General features: G+C 39.1%; 1 protein-coding gene across 4 annotated transcripts in view; it reads right to left on the reverse strand.

Annotated features, from left to right (window-relative positions):
* Positions 1-15,235, reverse strand: part of ADGRD1 (adhesion G protein-coupled receptor D1) — a 115,639-nt gene that overhangs the window by 57,512 nt on the left and 42,892 nt on the right. For all 4 annotated transcript variants that reach the window (XM_015878381.2, XM_015878382.2, XM_015878385.2 and 1 more), the window contains one exon: positions 1,060-1,133. In XM_015878381.2, coding sequence (XP_015733867.1) covers positions 1,060-1,133 — 74 coding nt within the window. The remainder of the gene's footprint in view (positions 1-1,059; positions 1,134-15,235) is intronic.

The raw sequence follows: 15,235 nt of genomic DNA on the forward strand, positions 1-15,235 counted from the left end.
TCCTTGAATTCTTAAAGGGAGCCGTCTGTACATCAGGAATTGCTTGCTCTTTAACTACCATCCGCCAGGGAATAAGAATACCTTGACACAAATAAAGCTCATTTGGAAGGGTAGATTTTGTATTTCAGTTTCTATCCCAAGGCATAGCCTCAAGGGCCCAAGTCTCAGTGGAAAACCACACAGGAACAATGCCCCAGCCATGTTAATTTGCTTCAGTAAAATCTGTTTTGAATTTATTGTAATTTGTGAGTAACCATAACGACAAGTAACTGCTAACAGCTGGGACACTTCAACATCCTTGAAACAAAACTTCAATAAAACAATTACAGTGACCTTCCCGTGTGCATGATGGATAGGAGATCACAGCATTGCAGTCCTCTGCTACATCAACTAAGCTTATATCATGACAGGTCAAAAATTGTTAATCCCCATAAAATTCAAGTTTCAGAAGATACTGTTTGTATTTTAACTCAACAAGAGCAACATGCTTGGAAATCAGAAACAGGTTAAACAGATTCAGAGCTAAAAAAAAAATAAAAAATAGAAGCTGTTCTTTTCCATAGATCCCATTTTCTAAGTGACATTTAATTTATTTACCTTTCCTTTTAATTTGTATTCAGGGGCGTAATGTTTCTTCATTGCACACGCTGGCCAAAACTCACAGCTCTTAAATACTGATTTCACATAGTATTGTGAAACAGGCAGAGATCCAGTGAAACCAATGGCTCTGCTGGAGGTTTGCCATCCCAAGTGTCTGCCCAAATGGATATATTCATAAACCATCATAAGCAGGATCAGTATCAGTCTGCATTTTAGTTTTGATTCCAAATTTTTCAAGCTCTCAATCCCCAACTTAACACAGGGTCAGTGAAAAAAAACCAAAACTATTTGTAGTAAAAAGCCACTGTGAGATTGTGTGTGTTGTAAACCAGTGCCTTCATTACTTTAACTACTTCTATAAAAGAAAGAGAACAGGAAGAACATCGGCAACATAAAGCATCACAAATGAGATGCTATTTGATTTAGTCAAGTTAAAGAATCTGAACTCATATACCATACCTGTAGTCCAGAAACGCGCAGTAAAGATGGACTCTGTTACTCCTGTTTAGTGCGAGGCTGTATTGTCTGGGAGTCTGCAGGAAGGAGAAGGAAAAAAAAAAGCCCTGAAGGAGTGTTTTAAAAGAACCAAACTCTAATGTTCAACTAGCTCAGATTCCTCCTGTTCTATCAATTACAATTGATTTTCCAGCTTAACCCACCATACTGAAAGGAAATTTGTTCAGTCCTCATGGCTTTACACAAACCCCAAACAAGGGCTGCTGTTGTTTAGAGTTTACACGCTGGGATTCATGTCACTTGGTGTCAGAAATGTCATCCTGTATAAGTAATATGTAAGTAACAGCAAAACAGACTTCCTTACTGTACATAAGCAAAGCACAAATGTGTGCACTCATTTTCACAGCATGTATTTCACTTCAATGGGTTTTGTTCTCACTCATAAATATCTCACATTTTAAGATGAATAACACTGAAGTACGTGCATTACAGTGACCAACTCACAGACATTTTCTTTCCACAATACCAATTATTTTTAAATACACAATCAAACTGAAGGAACAATGCTATAGTCCAAGATTTTATTTTAACAGACCTTGGCATTGTGGTGACATTAATTTTATCTTTCACAAATGGATTTGGCAACATTCAATCTCATCCATTCAGAAACAATTGAGCCCTCATTCTCAACTCCGTCACATCACTTTCTGGACAAAATAATTCAAACAATATTAGGATGAATTAGTAGCTTGTAACAGACAAAATACGCAGACAAGAGGTTTCCAGGATCTTTTGTACCCTTTTCAATATAAAAATCCCCCATGTCTACTCTGTGTTTGATTCAACCTTCGAGCAGTTTCATTTTATTACAAGCATCTTCAACATAAATCGCTGATGAATTAATAGACCTGATACCATTACAGCACAGGGTCAATACTGCTGTGAAACTGGAAGACAATCCAAAATTCTTCTTTTAGAGAAGAAAAACAACAAAAACAAAAACCCAGCATGCTGAAACTTGAGCAAGTACAAGAAGTCTCTGAAGCAATTTTCCTTCTCCTCTCCCACAACCCAAGAACACGTATCAGGCACAAGGTAGTACAGCACCCTCCTTACTAATGATAATGAAGCATTTCTGCCTAGCCCAGGACATTCACACTGGATTTCCACACACTTCAGGTAGCTGTGCTTTAGATAAGGCCTTTTATTTCTTCTTTATTTACCTCTGGGTAAAATAAATGGAATTTTCTTATCTACTTGAGCAACATCTCTAAATAAAACTTCTAATTCCCTATCTGACCCTATTTTTCCTAAGATTTCATTGGAGAAACAGCTGAGATTGCAGGTCAGGTACTCTCAGAAGGTGAGCTCTGAGAACAGACTGTCACTGATGTGCTGATGATCCATAACCCACAGCTGGAAAAACTCCTTCTGCAACTTCAGCTAACAGCAAGTTTTGTTGGTAGAGTTCACTTTGTTTTACCGGCAGAGAAGGCGTGTAGCATAATGTTTGCCTGTTGTGCTGTATGGCTTTATCTCCATCATGACATAGCTTTCATGGAGTATGTAACTGAAAGAATTCATAGCCAGTTTGTATTACAAATTACTTCACTTTTATGACAGACAGATGAGAGGCAATTTAATAAAAAAATGAAAAGAAAGGAGAAAGATCTGCTGTAATAACAAATATTTTACAATAAGTGTCACTTCTGACTTGTAAAATATCCCTATATAAATCTGGATTCTTAATATTCTAAATGGAAAGGGCACTGCTGGGTCAGGTTGAAATAAGACATAGTACTTCAGTTGTGTATCTTTTCACACAAATAATTCCCAGATGTATGTTTTCTCCTCAATTCAATGTCTCTGGCAAGGGACAAATTACTGTTTTTCTCCATCTTTGACTCTAAACACAGATGTCACCAATTAGACAAAGAAACACACCAGGGGAGGCTGTTCGGACTATGAGCTGCCCAGAACTGTGCGAGAACATGCCTGGAAAAAAATAGACATCTAACATGTATACAAGAAGAACCCACACTACTTTGTCTACTAATTCTCTTAAATAATGTGTTACTTGTTTTGACGCGCACAACGCAGGCCTCACCAGTGCTACTCCTGATAGCCACATAACAGTCATCTCGGACTTACAGAACTGCTGTTCTGTAACAAAACTGTCAGCAGGATAGAAACTCACACAGCATATAAGAAACTGGCTACAACAAGGGATAAACCCTCACAGATCTTCAGCAGCTCTACTGAAGTACTCTATAATCTTTGAAAAAACAAACTGACCATGTCTCAATACAGTATTTCTGAAGTTAAACTGTGTGTGACGGCTTATATGTGACTTGGAACCTGCAGCACTGAGAATATTGATTTAATGTCATTGATAACAGAGAACTTAATATGGAAGTAGGCTTTTTCACTAAGAGATTAAGTCACTGAAATGCTTATAAAAGCCTGTGAAAGGACAGTTTGTGCATCTTTTAGTGGTTTGGAGAAGGAAGGTACCAGTGCACTTAGTAAAATAGGGTCTGTGCGTCAGTTCTCCATCACCTCAGTTCTTTATATAAATTCTTCTGCATGGAGAGGGTCACATCTGCAAGTTCAGAAAAGAATTACATTAAATGAAACAAGTGCCAGGATGGTGGCAAGCAATAGCCAGGAACAGATCCCATACCACTGAACAACTCAGTGCAGACTTTGTTTCTCTGATGGGCCATGTAGCTTGGGGAAGTACTGTCTCTATTTCCAGCAGAAATACAGCTGTTCTGCATACCCTGAACTAACCACTGACTCTCAGTGAGTTAATAAGATTTACATGACATCCACAGAAACTCACTGTATGTATGTGTTGAGGATGTGTAGAGTATTTGCAAGGATGTGTGATGGCGATACGGTCCTGAAACCGCTGGGAACCAGGCACAAGTCCTTGGTCAAGGGGGGAAGAGTCCAAAAAAGGAGGGCAGGGGGCTGAAAGGACTGCTGGAATCCTTCAGAAAAACCTCGTTGCAGGAAATGTCATGAGCAGAATTGCAGAAGAAAAACAGTCAGCCAGCTGCTGCCGGGGAGGCTTGCCAAGGAAGAGAAGCCAAGCAGAGGGTGGGGTGAACCTTTGTGAGATTAGCTTTTTTCTCCTCCCCTGAATTTAAAGAGCAAACAAATACTTAGTGGCCACCAAGGGAGGAGGGTGTGCACTTTCTAATTCAATTTGTTTTTTTCTCAAATGTGAAGAAGGAGAACTCGTTGGGATAGTTCTGCTGATCATCTGAATGCAGTAGCTCCAAGCCCAAAGGTTAGGGGTTGGACTTATCCAAAACACAGGATAATTTACTCTATGAAGATAAATTTGGAGGCCACTTGACTCTTTACAAAGTACAGAATTCTGCCTAATTCTGAGACTTTTGAAATCTTGTCATCTCAACATCCAAACACAATGGATTAAATTGAAGGTGTTGAGAAAGTACTTTAATACTAACAGATGTCTTGTTTCTCACACACTTCACAGCCCCACTGAAATATTCTTACAGGTCCGTGAGTCAGAAGCACGTTGATTCTAGTTTATGGATTAAATTAGAGACTAAAATTATACTACCAATTAGAGGATTTCTATCTGTTTACATCCTGACTGTTCACATGATCTGTCCAGGACCATGTGATCTGCTGACTTTCCTTTCCCTCTTATGCAAACTACTTCTAACTACCTAGAAAATTAAAACTTTGAGGTACATTCATTTACTGATTCCCCTGGAAAAAGACAGACAGACAAAGAAAGAGAGAAAGTATGTTGGCTGTATTTTTCCAAGTTGTGAGAATACTGCATTGCAACAGACTTAGATCACCCAACTATTTTAATTTAGAGTTCGTTGGACTGATTCACACAGAGATGTCACCAGCACACATAATGAAAATATTGTTGCAAACTGTAAAATTAATAATAATAATAATAGTAATAATTTTATCAACAGGGAATTGGAAAGTGTTGTGCATAAAATCCAGACCTTTAGTTGATATAAATCAACCATGCTCCATTGTAGCCAACCAATCTATGTGAGCGTATGCTTGCTGAAGGGACGCAGTAGAATACTGTAGGACACAGGGTCAACATGAAAGCTCTCAGAATGTATTTCTTAATGATACAGACATGCAGTTAAAAATAAACCAACAAATAAATAAATAAATGAAGCATGGTGACACAAAAAATGGAAGACTGTGGCAGACAAAAATATAAAGGAAAAAAGTACAGTTAAATATCAGATCCTGTAAAGGCGTATGCAATTAAAATAGGTTGCCATATATATCTGAATAGAAATTGTCTTTGAGTCTTCCTTTGCCTGAGGTTAAGAATAGTCAACATTTTGATTTCCTTCAAAAATATTGTTAATAAAATAGTACTTCAGTATTTTTCCCCAGCTCTTGGAGTTCTCTGTTTAACAGCTGCTTTATCAGGCAAGCAGTGTGAGAACAACAAATATAATTCTATTATGTGAGCAACGGAATAAAAAATATCTTGGCTGCTTTCTTAGATAGCATTTTTATAAAGAGGAAAAGAAAACAAGGAAGGAATGGACAACAACATTGTCCTGATACTCTTTTTCTGCTACTGTGTATAACTAAAAAAGTTGAATTACTCCTGAGTGTGTGTACAACACCAGAAGTTCTTGCTGTTTTTCTTAGAGTAGCAACTCTGCATCTCTTTAAATAAAAATGCCATCCTCTTAACTGCATCCCATCTTTCTTATGGCACTGAACAAGGGGCTTCATCGAGCAGCTGCCAAGACAACATCTGACCACTTGCACATCTCAGTGTGGCTGTACATCTGCAAAGCAGTTGTTTATGGTCTGTGGGAACTGAAACTATCACTTGGTGCTCATCTCCCTTCAGCTTGTCTCTTTGATCTACTTCAGGCTAGCTGTTTATAGCACTGGTAGCCATGATAGCATCTACTACAGATGGGGCAGTGTATTATAAATGCACTGTAGGTGAAACTGTCAGTGTTAAAAAATGAATAGTCCCCCTCTCTGATTTTGAGTATTAAATAGCATAAAACCCAGTTTTTCCCAAGGAAAGCTGCCTAACTGTTGAACAATTATGGCAATGGAAACTGTGTGCAACCCTTGAGTTAAAATTACAGTCTCCCTAAACATGAATACACAGATCAAAAATGTCTTTGCTGTAATTTTTCAGCCCCCCAAAATCCCATTAGAAGAATAGAAGATATATTCATATAGATCTGTCAGGCTTTTAACACAGTATGCCATCATTGTTTCAGTATGAGATTTGGACTTGGGAGCTTCTAACAAAAAGCACCTTGCTCACATCACGAAGCCACACATCCTCTATGGATGATACTTCCATACAGTCCTCAGTTTCAAAGGTCTCGAAATTGCGACATCTTTCTTTCCTTTTCCTTTTCTTTTGGCCTGAGTGCACATGGGCATAGTGAGTGTTTTGTATGTATTTGCTAACACTGGGCAGTGACAAGTGCCAAAGTCTTTCAGCTTGGAAGCCAAAACTATGTAAGACGCAGCACTGCAGTGTAAAACCATGCCAAACTCCCATTGACTGCAATTGGGATTAATAATACTCACAATATTGTTGTAAATTATGGTAATAAATGGAAAGTATAAAAAGGATGAAAATAGCCATGGAAAGGAAAAGGTTTGTTTTCATTACAGTTGAATAGAGTTGACTTCAATGCAGGCATGCACAAAAGGAAACTGCGAGATGAGGGCCTTTGAAATTCAATTCAGGCTGTAATCAAGTGACATCAGTAAATGTTTAAAGTTTTGAAATGAACTTTAGGTGGGAAATGGGGCCTAAAAGGGAAGCGTTTCCTAACAAAAGTATCAGTAAACATGGCAACAAACTGATGATCTGGATCAAAAGCTGCTTTGATACTTGGGTGAAAAAATGGTTTCTCGTGTCATTTACAGGACAGTTCGGTTCCAAAGAGTATCAAAGTCTCTCTGGGCATAACCTCCAACTAAATATCACCTCTCCAGAATTATTGAATACAATCTGGTTCCAAACAGGTTTAATTTAAGTCAGGTAATTTAAAATGTTATTTCACTCAAGGTGCTTGTGTTGAAGCAGTTACTCGTTGCTCAAAGGACCTTTTGTTCTCATACAGATTTTTGGGCATTCTCACAGTGGCCACATGAGATGTGGACACAGCCCTGCAGAATGCGTTTCTGCTCTTCCCTTCTCCTCTCCCTTCCAGCACACACTCAGAGCTACCAGACCTTCACACCATAGAGACAAACCCCGTCTCGATTACCAGGGCCTGAGAGCACTTCATCAGACTGTCAAAAGGTTTTTCACTTTTAGACCTATTGGACCTGAGATTTGCTGAGAGGTCATGAAAACAGAATCATACTGGGTTGTTATCCCCTAAACCAGATCCCAACTACATCTTTTACTCTTTGTCATCTTTCAAAATGTCTGAGTCAGATGGACTGAGATAAAGATCATCCATCAGCACAGATAAAACAATGATAAAAACACAGAATTCCCCCAGCCCTGGGCATTTGGCCTGGTTCTTCCAGGAAGTCATTTCAATAAATACTACTTGCCAATGTTGGCAGTTAACGCAAATTTTTGTCACTTTCACTCCTCTTGTCCAAAATTCTGTTGCTTTTTGCTGCTTCTGCATATTTAGGCTCCTTGAAAAATGTATTTTTCATGTGAAGAAATGCAAATACTTACAAAGTTCTCTGTGCAGGTTATCCACCAACCTTGACGTATCTATTCACATAAGCTCCGAGAAGCTTTCTGGTATTTTCTGATGGATTAATGAAATCTCACTTCGGTTTTCCCCTACCCTCCATCCATTCAACATAATAAAGTAGAGTTTGTGGCCATGTTGGTACAAATCCACAATAACTTTCCAATATTGCTTAGTGAAAAGGGCTGTAATGTGTTTGTTAAGGTTTTTTGTTTCTTTTTGCTATGCCTTTTTCTACTTCTCTGCATTATTGTATTAAAAATGCATTGCTTTTATAAAATGAGAAGCAGATGTTCCTTCCATACACCCTATTTTAATCTACTTTAATTTTCTTAACTCATGGGAAAGTGCTGCTAAATGAAAACAACTGGTCTGACTGATATTGCAAAGGCTATTAAAAATGAACATAAATTCTAATCCAACAGAACCATAATGAAAGACATAAACAAGTGATCTCTTCCCCCATTCACCTGTAGTGTTTTGACACAGGCAGAAATATTTCCCTTTGCCATACAATTATCCAGGCCTGTTGTAGAGCTCTGTAACAGGAAGCAATGTCTTGGCTATGACAGGAGCTGTGACAGGGACCAGAAGGCAGGCACAAAGTATAATCCTTTAAAGGGATGCACTGAGTAGAACCAGTTTTAAGAATACTTTTCCTATTAGGTAATATTTCCACAATTCTTAGTTTCCAAAACAGTGCTTAAACTTTTCCTCCTTATAGCTTTTTTTTTCTTTTCTTTTCTTTTTTTTCTTTTTTTTTGGTAAGAGAAACATTTGCATCAGAAGATAACCATGTTAGACACTAAGCTTTAACATATAAACTGCAGTTGTTCACAATACCCTAGTGAATCAGGCAAGGAGAATTCAAACCAGAACTAAGAGGCCAGGGCACACAGCTCTAGCAGTGATGGACAGCCAGCAGCACCCACCTGGGTTTGCTCCAACATCCATTGTACAGTCACAGTCACTCATCTCCCAGCTCACACATGCCTGGATTTTTGGTAACTAGATTTTACTAAGCTTGGCTGCAACTGAAAACCCTTGAAACAGAGGCTCAGTCTCTATGACTAACTCGCACCAGTAACAATGAGAAAATGCTCTGAACTGAGAAACAACACAAAGCTACAAAAGCCAACAGCAGCATCAGTGTATTCCTGCACTTCAGTTTTGCAAGCTTCTTTGTCAATATAGAAATGAAGACTGGATGAGTAAACATCCCTTTCCCACAAAACTGGAAGTAGTAATTAGGAGACCAGTCAATCAGTATTTACTCCTATCCATTGTGAAAGAGGCTTTAGTTGCTATGAGGAAATTCTGCACACAGTGACCCCTCGTATCTTGGCTAAGGCAGATTTCCAAGTGAAGAATCAATATGTATTGCCTTTTCTAAGTATACAGGGAGGAAAAGCAAAAAAACATCCTGATTTTCCAATGCAACAACAAAAGCCTTTGTCCTTATTTTGAAGAGCAAAAGGACCTTGACAGCCTGGAGGAATGAAACATTACAATTTCAGGTACTCTGCATGGTAATAAGAAGAACAAGCAATGTTTGTGGAATTATTGGAAATAACGCATTCGTCTGACTTTGTAAAGACTTCAGTGCCCTGCATTTCACCTGCAGAAACAAAAATAGCTGTGGGAATGGGTAGCTTTGGGAGTCTGGGATTGCAAGAGGATGCAAGGCACAAGCATAAAACTCCTTATGGTTTTCTCTTTGCCCAGCATGTAACTTAATAAGAACCCGGTTTTCTGCTGAGAAAACATAAAAAAAGTGTACTTCTAAAGGAAAACGTGAGCTTCTTCAGATGTCAGGAGAATCCCTTCATCAGTTTCAGTGAGAATTCCATCAGGTCTGCATTACATGCTTTGAAAAATCCATGATGTTCAGTTCATCATTATGCATTTTTACTGTCACCTTCATCATCTTCACTAGCGTTTCTGTGCAAACAAAGGCCTGTGGTTTAAAGGGCATTTTGAAGACGTGATTTAAAGGAAGCTTAGGAGAAGTTTTAATAGCTCATGTCAGAAGCAGAATAGAGGCTTAATGGTAAAAATATTTACCACTCGGTATGCCTGTTGCTAATATTTTTTTTATAGGATTGAATTTATATGTTAGCATTTTCCATTCTCATTAAAATCCTGGCTATGCGAATGTTAACTCTGAAAAGCAATGCTTCACATTCTTTGTGAATTATACGTGGCAGACTTTGTTTTACGTTGACCCTTTCAGCTCTTGTATCCCTTGACGAACTGCTAATCATCATTTATCCTTTCTCTGACTCTGCTAATCTCCGGGGAGCGGGTGGGATAGGCAGTCAATGGAGGCGATGGAGTATAAATAATGACGGAGTACAATAAGCATTCCAGTTGTAATGCTACATCTCATGACAGAGACTTTCAGAGAGATACAGCACACAGCCCTTCTATGATAAGGCTGTTGTAACCAGACTGGAAAATATTACAAAAAACTTATGATTGCTTAAGCCCAAAGATATTCAGGCCCACTAGGTGAGATAAGGGAATGTTTATTTTGTGTAATCAAAAAATCACTTGGATTCAGGATTCTTGTTTTTATTCCTCAATTCGTTTTCCCCACATGACTTTTCATAGGTCCTTTCCTAGCTCTGTTTCATTTCACACCCATTATCCTACCTATTTGGTCTGTAATGTCTCAGAATAAAATATATCTCCTGAATCTTGTTATGCTTTGCGCAGTGAAAATCCAGCTAAAGTACATAAAGACCAGAGTAAAAGCCCATGTTAACACACAGCCTAATACTGTGGCATTTTTTGATAAGCAGCTGAATACCTCATTAAGTATCCAGTGAATGCAGGGGCTTTCTTCCCCTGACAAATCTCTCCCCACACTGCAGATGGGAAACTTACTTAAGAGCATTGCTTCACTTGCTTTGTTTCTAGCAAACATACAACCATAGACTAAAACTGAAAAAGAAACCAAAACAACAAAAAAGGATCTTGAGAAAAATATGTTTTCTGTCACATTGATAAGTTAAAGCTGCTGTCTTAAGCAACACGATCAGTTAATTGTGACGAGGATCCCATGGCCAACAGTGCAGGTACAGGAGCAGGATTGGTCTGTCAGATACCGTCCAGATCCAATATTAATCCTTAGTCACAGGCAAAAATCCTTTTCTGCAACACTTGCTGAGCAGAGCAGCACAGTCATCTGTCAGGCCCTCTTGCAAACCTTAATGTTCTACTGTGATATCACAATCTCCTGCCTGGGTCTTTCTCCAATTAAGCTTGTGGTTTTCCATGAGTTTTTTTTTCTTACTTGCTTTTTTCCCAATTTCTATTGTGAGACAAAAGTCCTCTCAAGAACATTTACATTTTTCTTTCTCTGATTTGAATCTTTTTCTCCCATTCCTGTATTTTTGCCAAATATGAGTTCTCTTTTAATCCGTTGCATGAATGGGGATGAAATACACACAACTATTTAGTCCAGCATCATTTTTCACTCACAGGAAGTGTCAGGGTGCCAGAACTATTTGATCTGTGCATCAGCCCCATTCAGTGAGCTAAAAGCCACCCTGAAATTAGGCCTGCTCCATTAATGAGAGCTGGAAAGTTGAGTAACATGAGACCAAGCCAGTGAATTTATTTCTTGAATGACAAAATAATGGCAGTTTGTGGAGCTTTGCATGTACCTGCAGACATACTGCAGATAGGGGCACTGTTGCTGGCCTAACAGAGAAACATCCAACTGATTTAAGTTGTGGCTCAGCTCTGAGCTGATGTCTGCTGCCTGAGAGCAGCGTGCTGAGGTCGCAGGGCTGGCACAGCCACTGCCCTCCTCCAGCTTTCCACTGGGGTGCAGTGCCTGACCAGCAGGCACCCTCAAGCCCAGGTTTGCAGAATTGCAATAAATACAGTGCTCTTGAGTAGCCGGGAAGTTCCATTTTTTGTGTATGATTTCTTTTCAGCATAACCAGGATAACATTTTTAAAGCCTCAGTATGTTCAGATTTCAATTTTAGCCCCTTTGCAAAGAACACCAACTTTTCTTCTATTTCCATAGCCAGAAGGTTACATGAACACCTGATCAGAAGAGCTGTGCAGCAGGGTCAGTTGGGCAAAGCAAACCCAAAGCTAAAGATGAAAAATAAGAGCCCAGTAAGGTATTACTGCCTGCTGACCCGTTCATCAGAGAAGAGCACAAAGTGCCACATGAAGGCATCTTCTGCCATAGATTTGAATAAGTTCAAAATTACTCAGCTCCTACTTTGCACTGCTTGCCTGGAGCTGTTTTTCCATGTGATTCCTGAAATCAGCAATGGGTCCCTCTGGAAACTGATCTAATGGTTTGAGGAATGTAGCTGTGGTAATTGGAGCTTGGCGGCCTTTTTCAGCAAAATCTCCAGGCTCTCTTGTTGATTATTTAGCACAAAGAATGAGAACTCTCATGTTCCTCCTTCATTGGAAATGCTGCTGCACCCTCTTCATTTCTCTGACTTACTCTTGAGCGAAATGTCACCATTTGGTAACCTGGCTTTTTAAGCATCTCAACAAGATGCAGTGGCCAATAGTTGAGCAATGTACCAGAATCCAACATTCCAGTAAGCTCCCGTGACACGAGCACCCTGCATATCGATTGGCATATTTTCTTTTCTTGTTTTTAAGTAAAATATATTGCTTAAATAGGGGAAATGCTTTTAGGCATAATAAAGCTATAATGATATGCAAACAGAAATGGCCAACTGCACAATTTAATTTACTAGGATAATTGTGTATAGCTTCTGGAAAAATTACAAACCAAAAAGCAAATGGCAGCAGCAAACCGTGGCATGACGGCTGCTTTTAAAAGCACTCGTTCAGTTCCTACTGAACTTAGGAGGGAAACTCCCTGTAAGTGCAGTAGGTACAAGGCACAGCATTTCTGTTCTGCTGTGAAGAGTTCTGTTCTGTGATTAAGAGTTATTAATAAGAAAAACTGTTCAGTTCTAGGAACTCTGTGTCTTAGAACATAATAGCAACTATTTCAGTGTCACAGCCATGGAACATGGAGATTTCATTCTTTCACTAAATGTTATTTCTGGAAAAAGACCTCCTAGCATCCATGGGAATATATCCAGAGAGGTCACACTTCCAATAAAGACATTCCTTTTATAGTTTACAAATACTCTAATAAATGGCTGATGGCCTTAAAAATAAATGGATTTTTTAATAAATGGATAATGATCAACCTGTCACAGAGTCCAAATGAGTCAGGAAATTCCTTCCAACTATTATTTACAGCGTTAAGGCCTTTTAGTGTGCTTATAACCAACAATGACACATGCTGCCCACATCTGTCCCACATCTATGTAAACTCATGCTCTTTTAGGAACCTTTAAAAAGTGATTTGTTAAAATAAAATCTGTATTTTTTTTAAGAAAACAACACTCATAGATGAAATGTTCCTTTGCAAACACACATGATAGGTGATTCAAAACCAAGTATTCAACTCAAGTACTTCTAAAGACAGAAGAAGAAAAAGGGGGAAAAGTCCATCCCTGGAGATATATTTAGATTCTCTTCAGTGCAGTAGGTTGGCATCAATGCAGTGGCATCTCTGTAATCACTGGAATTCTTGGACTCCCCTGCACACAAAAGTTTTTGCTGTGGATAGTGGGAACATAACGCAGAGTCTCACAGGCATCCTCTCCTAACTGTAATCAGAGCTGTGTTACAGGTTTTCATCACATTTTCCAATAAATCATTAGGATCCGTATGTTCAGCCCTATCTGGCTACAAAGTGAGCATTATTACAGAATGTATGGCTTGATCCCAAAGCTATTTAGGCCAGTGAAGGTCTTTATTTGGATTTAAAGGAGTTTTGGATCATTGTCTCTATCATAGGGCCAGCAAAATTTCTCATTGACACCCTCAAAGACTTCTGATACCAACAGATTTCATTGCTCAAAAGTGCCATCAGACCAGCAAGAGACTGCTGTCTCTTCCAGAACTCGAGCCCTTTGCAGTGCAATGGCTTGGCTTGCTCTGGGGATACATTTTACTTGTTGTTGCTATTCCAGGTTTCAGTGTTTTCCAGCAATTTGTTCATAATTGACTCAGATACAGGCAGCCTTAATGCATGCAAATGTGAGCTGCTATATTCAAAAATAAATTTTTGCCCAGAAATATTCAGGACAGAAAAGAGTCACTGTATGCAATGCCACCACCACCCCCCACTGCTTTATCTCTCCCATCGTTTCCAGCTATATCCTCACCCAGAAATACAGCCCACCTTTCTGTGAGGAGAAATGTACAGCCTTGCTGGAAAAAATTTCAACCACCTGCATTAAGGGGATGTACCTAGAGAATAATCCTAGACCACAGAGATAGGAGTATTGTGCCACATGGATCTCCCCACGAAGGGAAAGTGCAACTCAGACAGTCAAAATTATGCGTGTCTGTAAAGGTCTTTTAATTAGTTACAGATACTTAGAGAATGTAACATAAGGATGTGTCATAAGAGCTTGCATGAAAAAACAAACAAACAAAAACAAAATATGTGTGAAGAAGTCTGAGATATAAATGTAAACATTCAGGTGTACTGAGTCGCTATTTGATAAAATACTGAGGGTTATTAGATGCAATCTGTATTGCACATTGCACACTGAGGCTACGGAAATACTATTTCTCCCCATATCCACATCCCACTTGTTCTGCTTGTGGCTTCTCTTTGTTCCCTGCCCTCGAGGACTGAAATATAACAACAATCAAATAATTTTTAATTTAACGGAAGGAAGAGTGGAACTAATTCCAGCCTTAGGCAGTCCCAGCAGCAGTAATCCGCTCTGATCCTTGACGTATTGTACGTAAGTGAGACTGCAGCTAGATTGTAGGGCTCCACTCTGTTCTTTTCACTGGGTGCCTAACAGTCCCTCCCTCTCATGGAAGCATGGTAAAATATTGAAAAACCTGAAGGTAAATGAAAGCATACATAGTAACATACCCCATAGAACAGAATTTGCGTAGATGGCTATATATGTTATTCAAATTGCAGCATATGTCTGTGTGGTACAGGGATATTATAGGCTACAGCACTCACTAGACTTGGATTCGTTGACTTCGTCTGTCAAAAAATGACATCCCAAATACCTACTTTTCTCTACTCCTTCTTAGTAATTAACACAAGAAGCCTTTAATGTATGTTCACCGGGGGACTGCTGTCCAGCCGTTAATAGCACACAGCCAATGAATGTGGCAATCATGAGACTCTGGCACAGCAGTCTCTTGTTCCCCAGCATCAATTACTAACACAGCTCCTCTGACACAGGCTATATAAAGCGGTTTGCTGGCATGCTAAGGGCCAAGGCAAGGTTTAAAATATCTCCAGAAAACTATATATCGCATGCAGATTTCCCACAATTATAAGCAAGGGGTTTTCTACTCATTCTGATTATGGCCTTTATAATATGCTTCCATTTAACAAAAACAAAG

This window comes from Coturnix japonica, chromosome 15, assembly GCF_001577835.2.
Source record: "Coturnix japonica isolate 7356 chromosome 15, Coturnix japonica 2.1, whole genome shotgun sequence".
Classification (NCBI taxonomy): domain Eukaryota; kingdom Metazoa; phylum Chordata; class Aves; order Galliformes; family Phasianidae; genus Coturnix; species Coturnix japonica.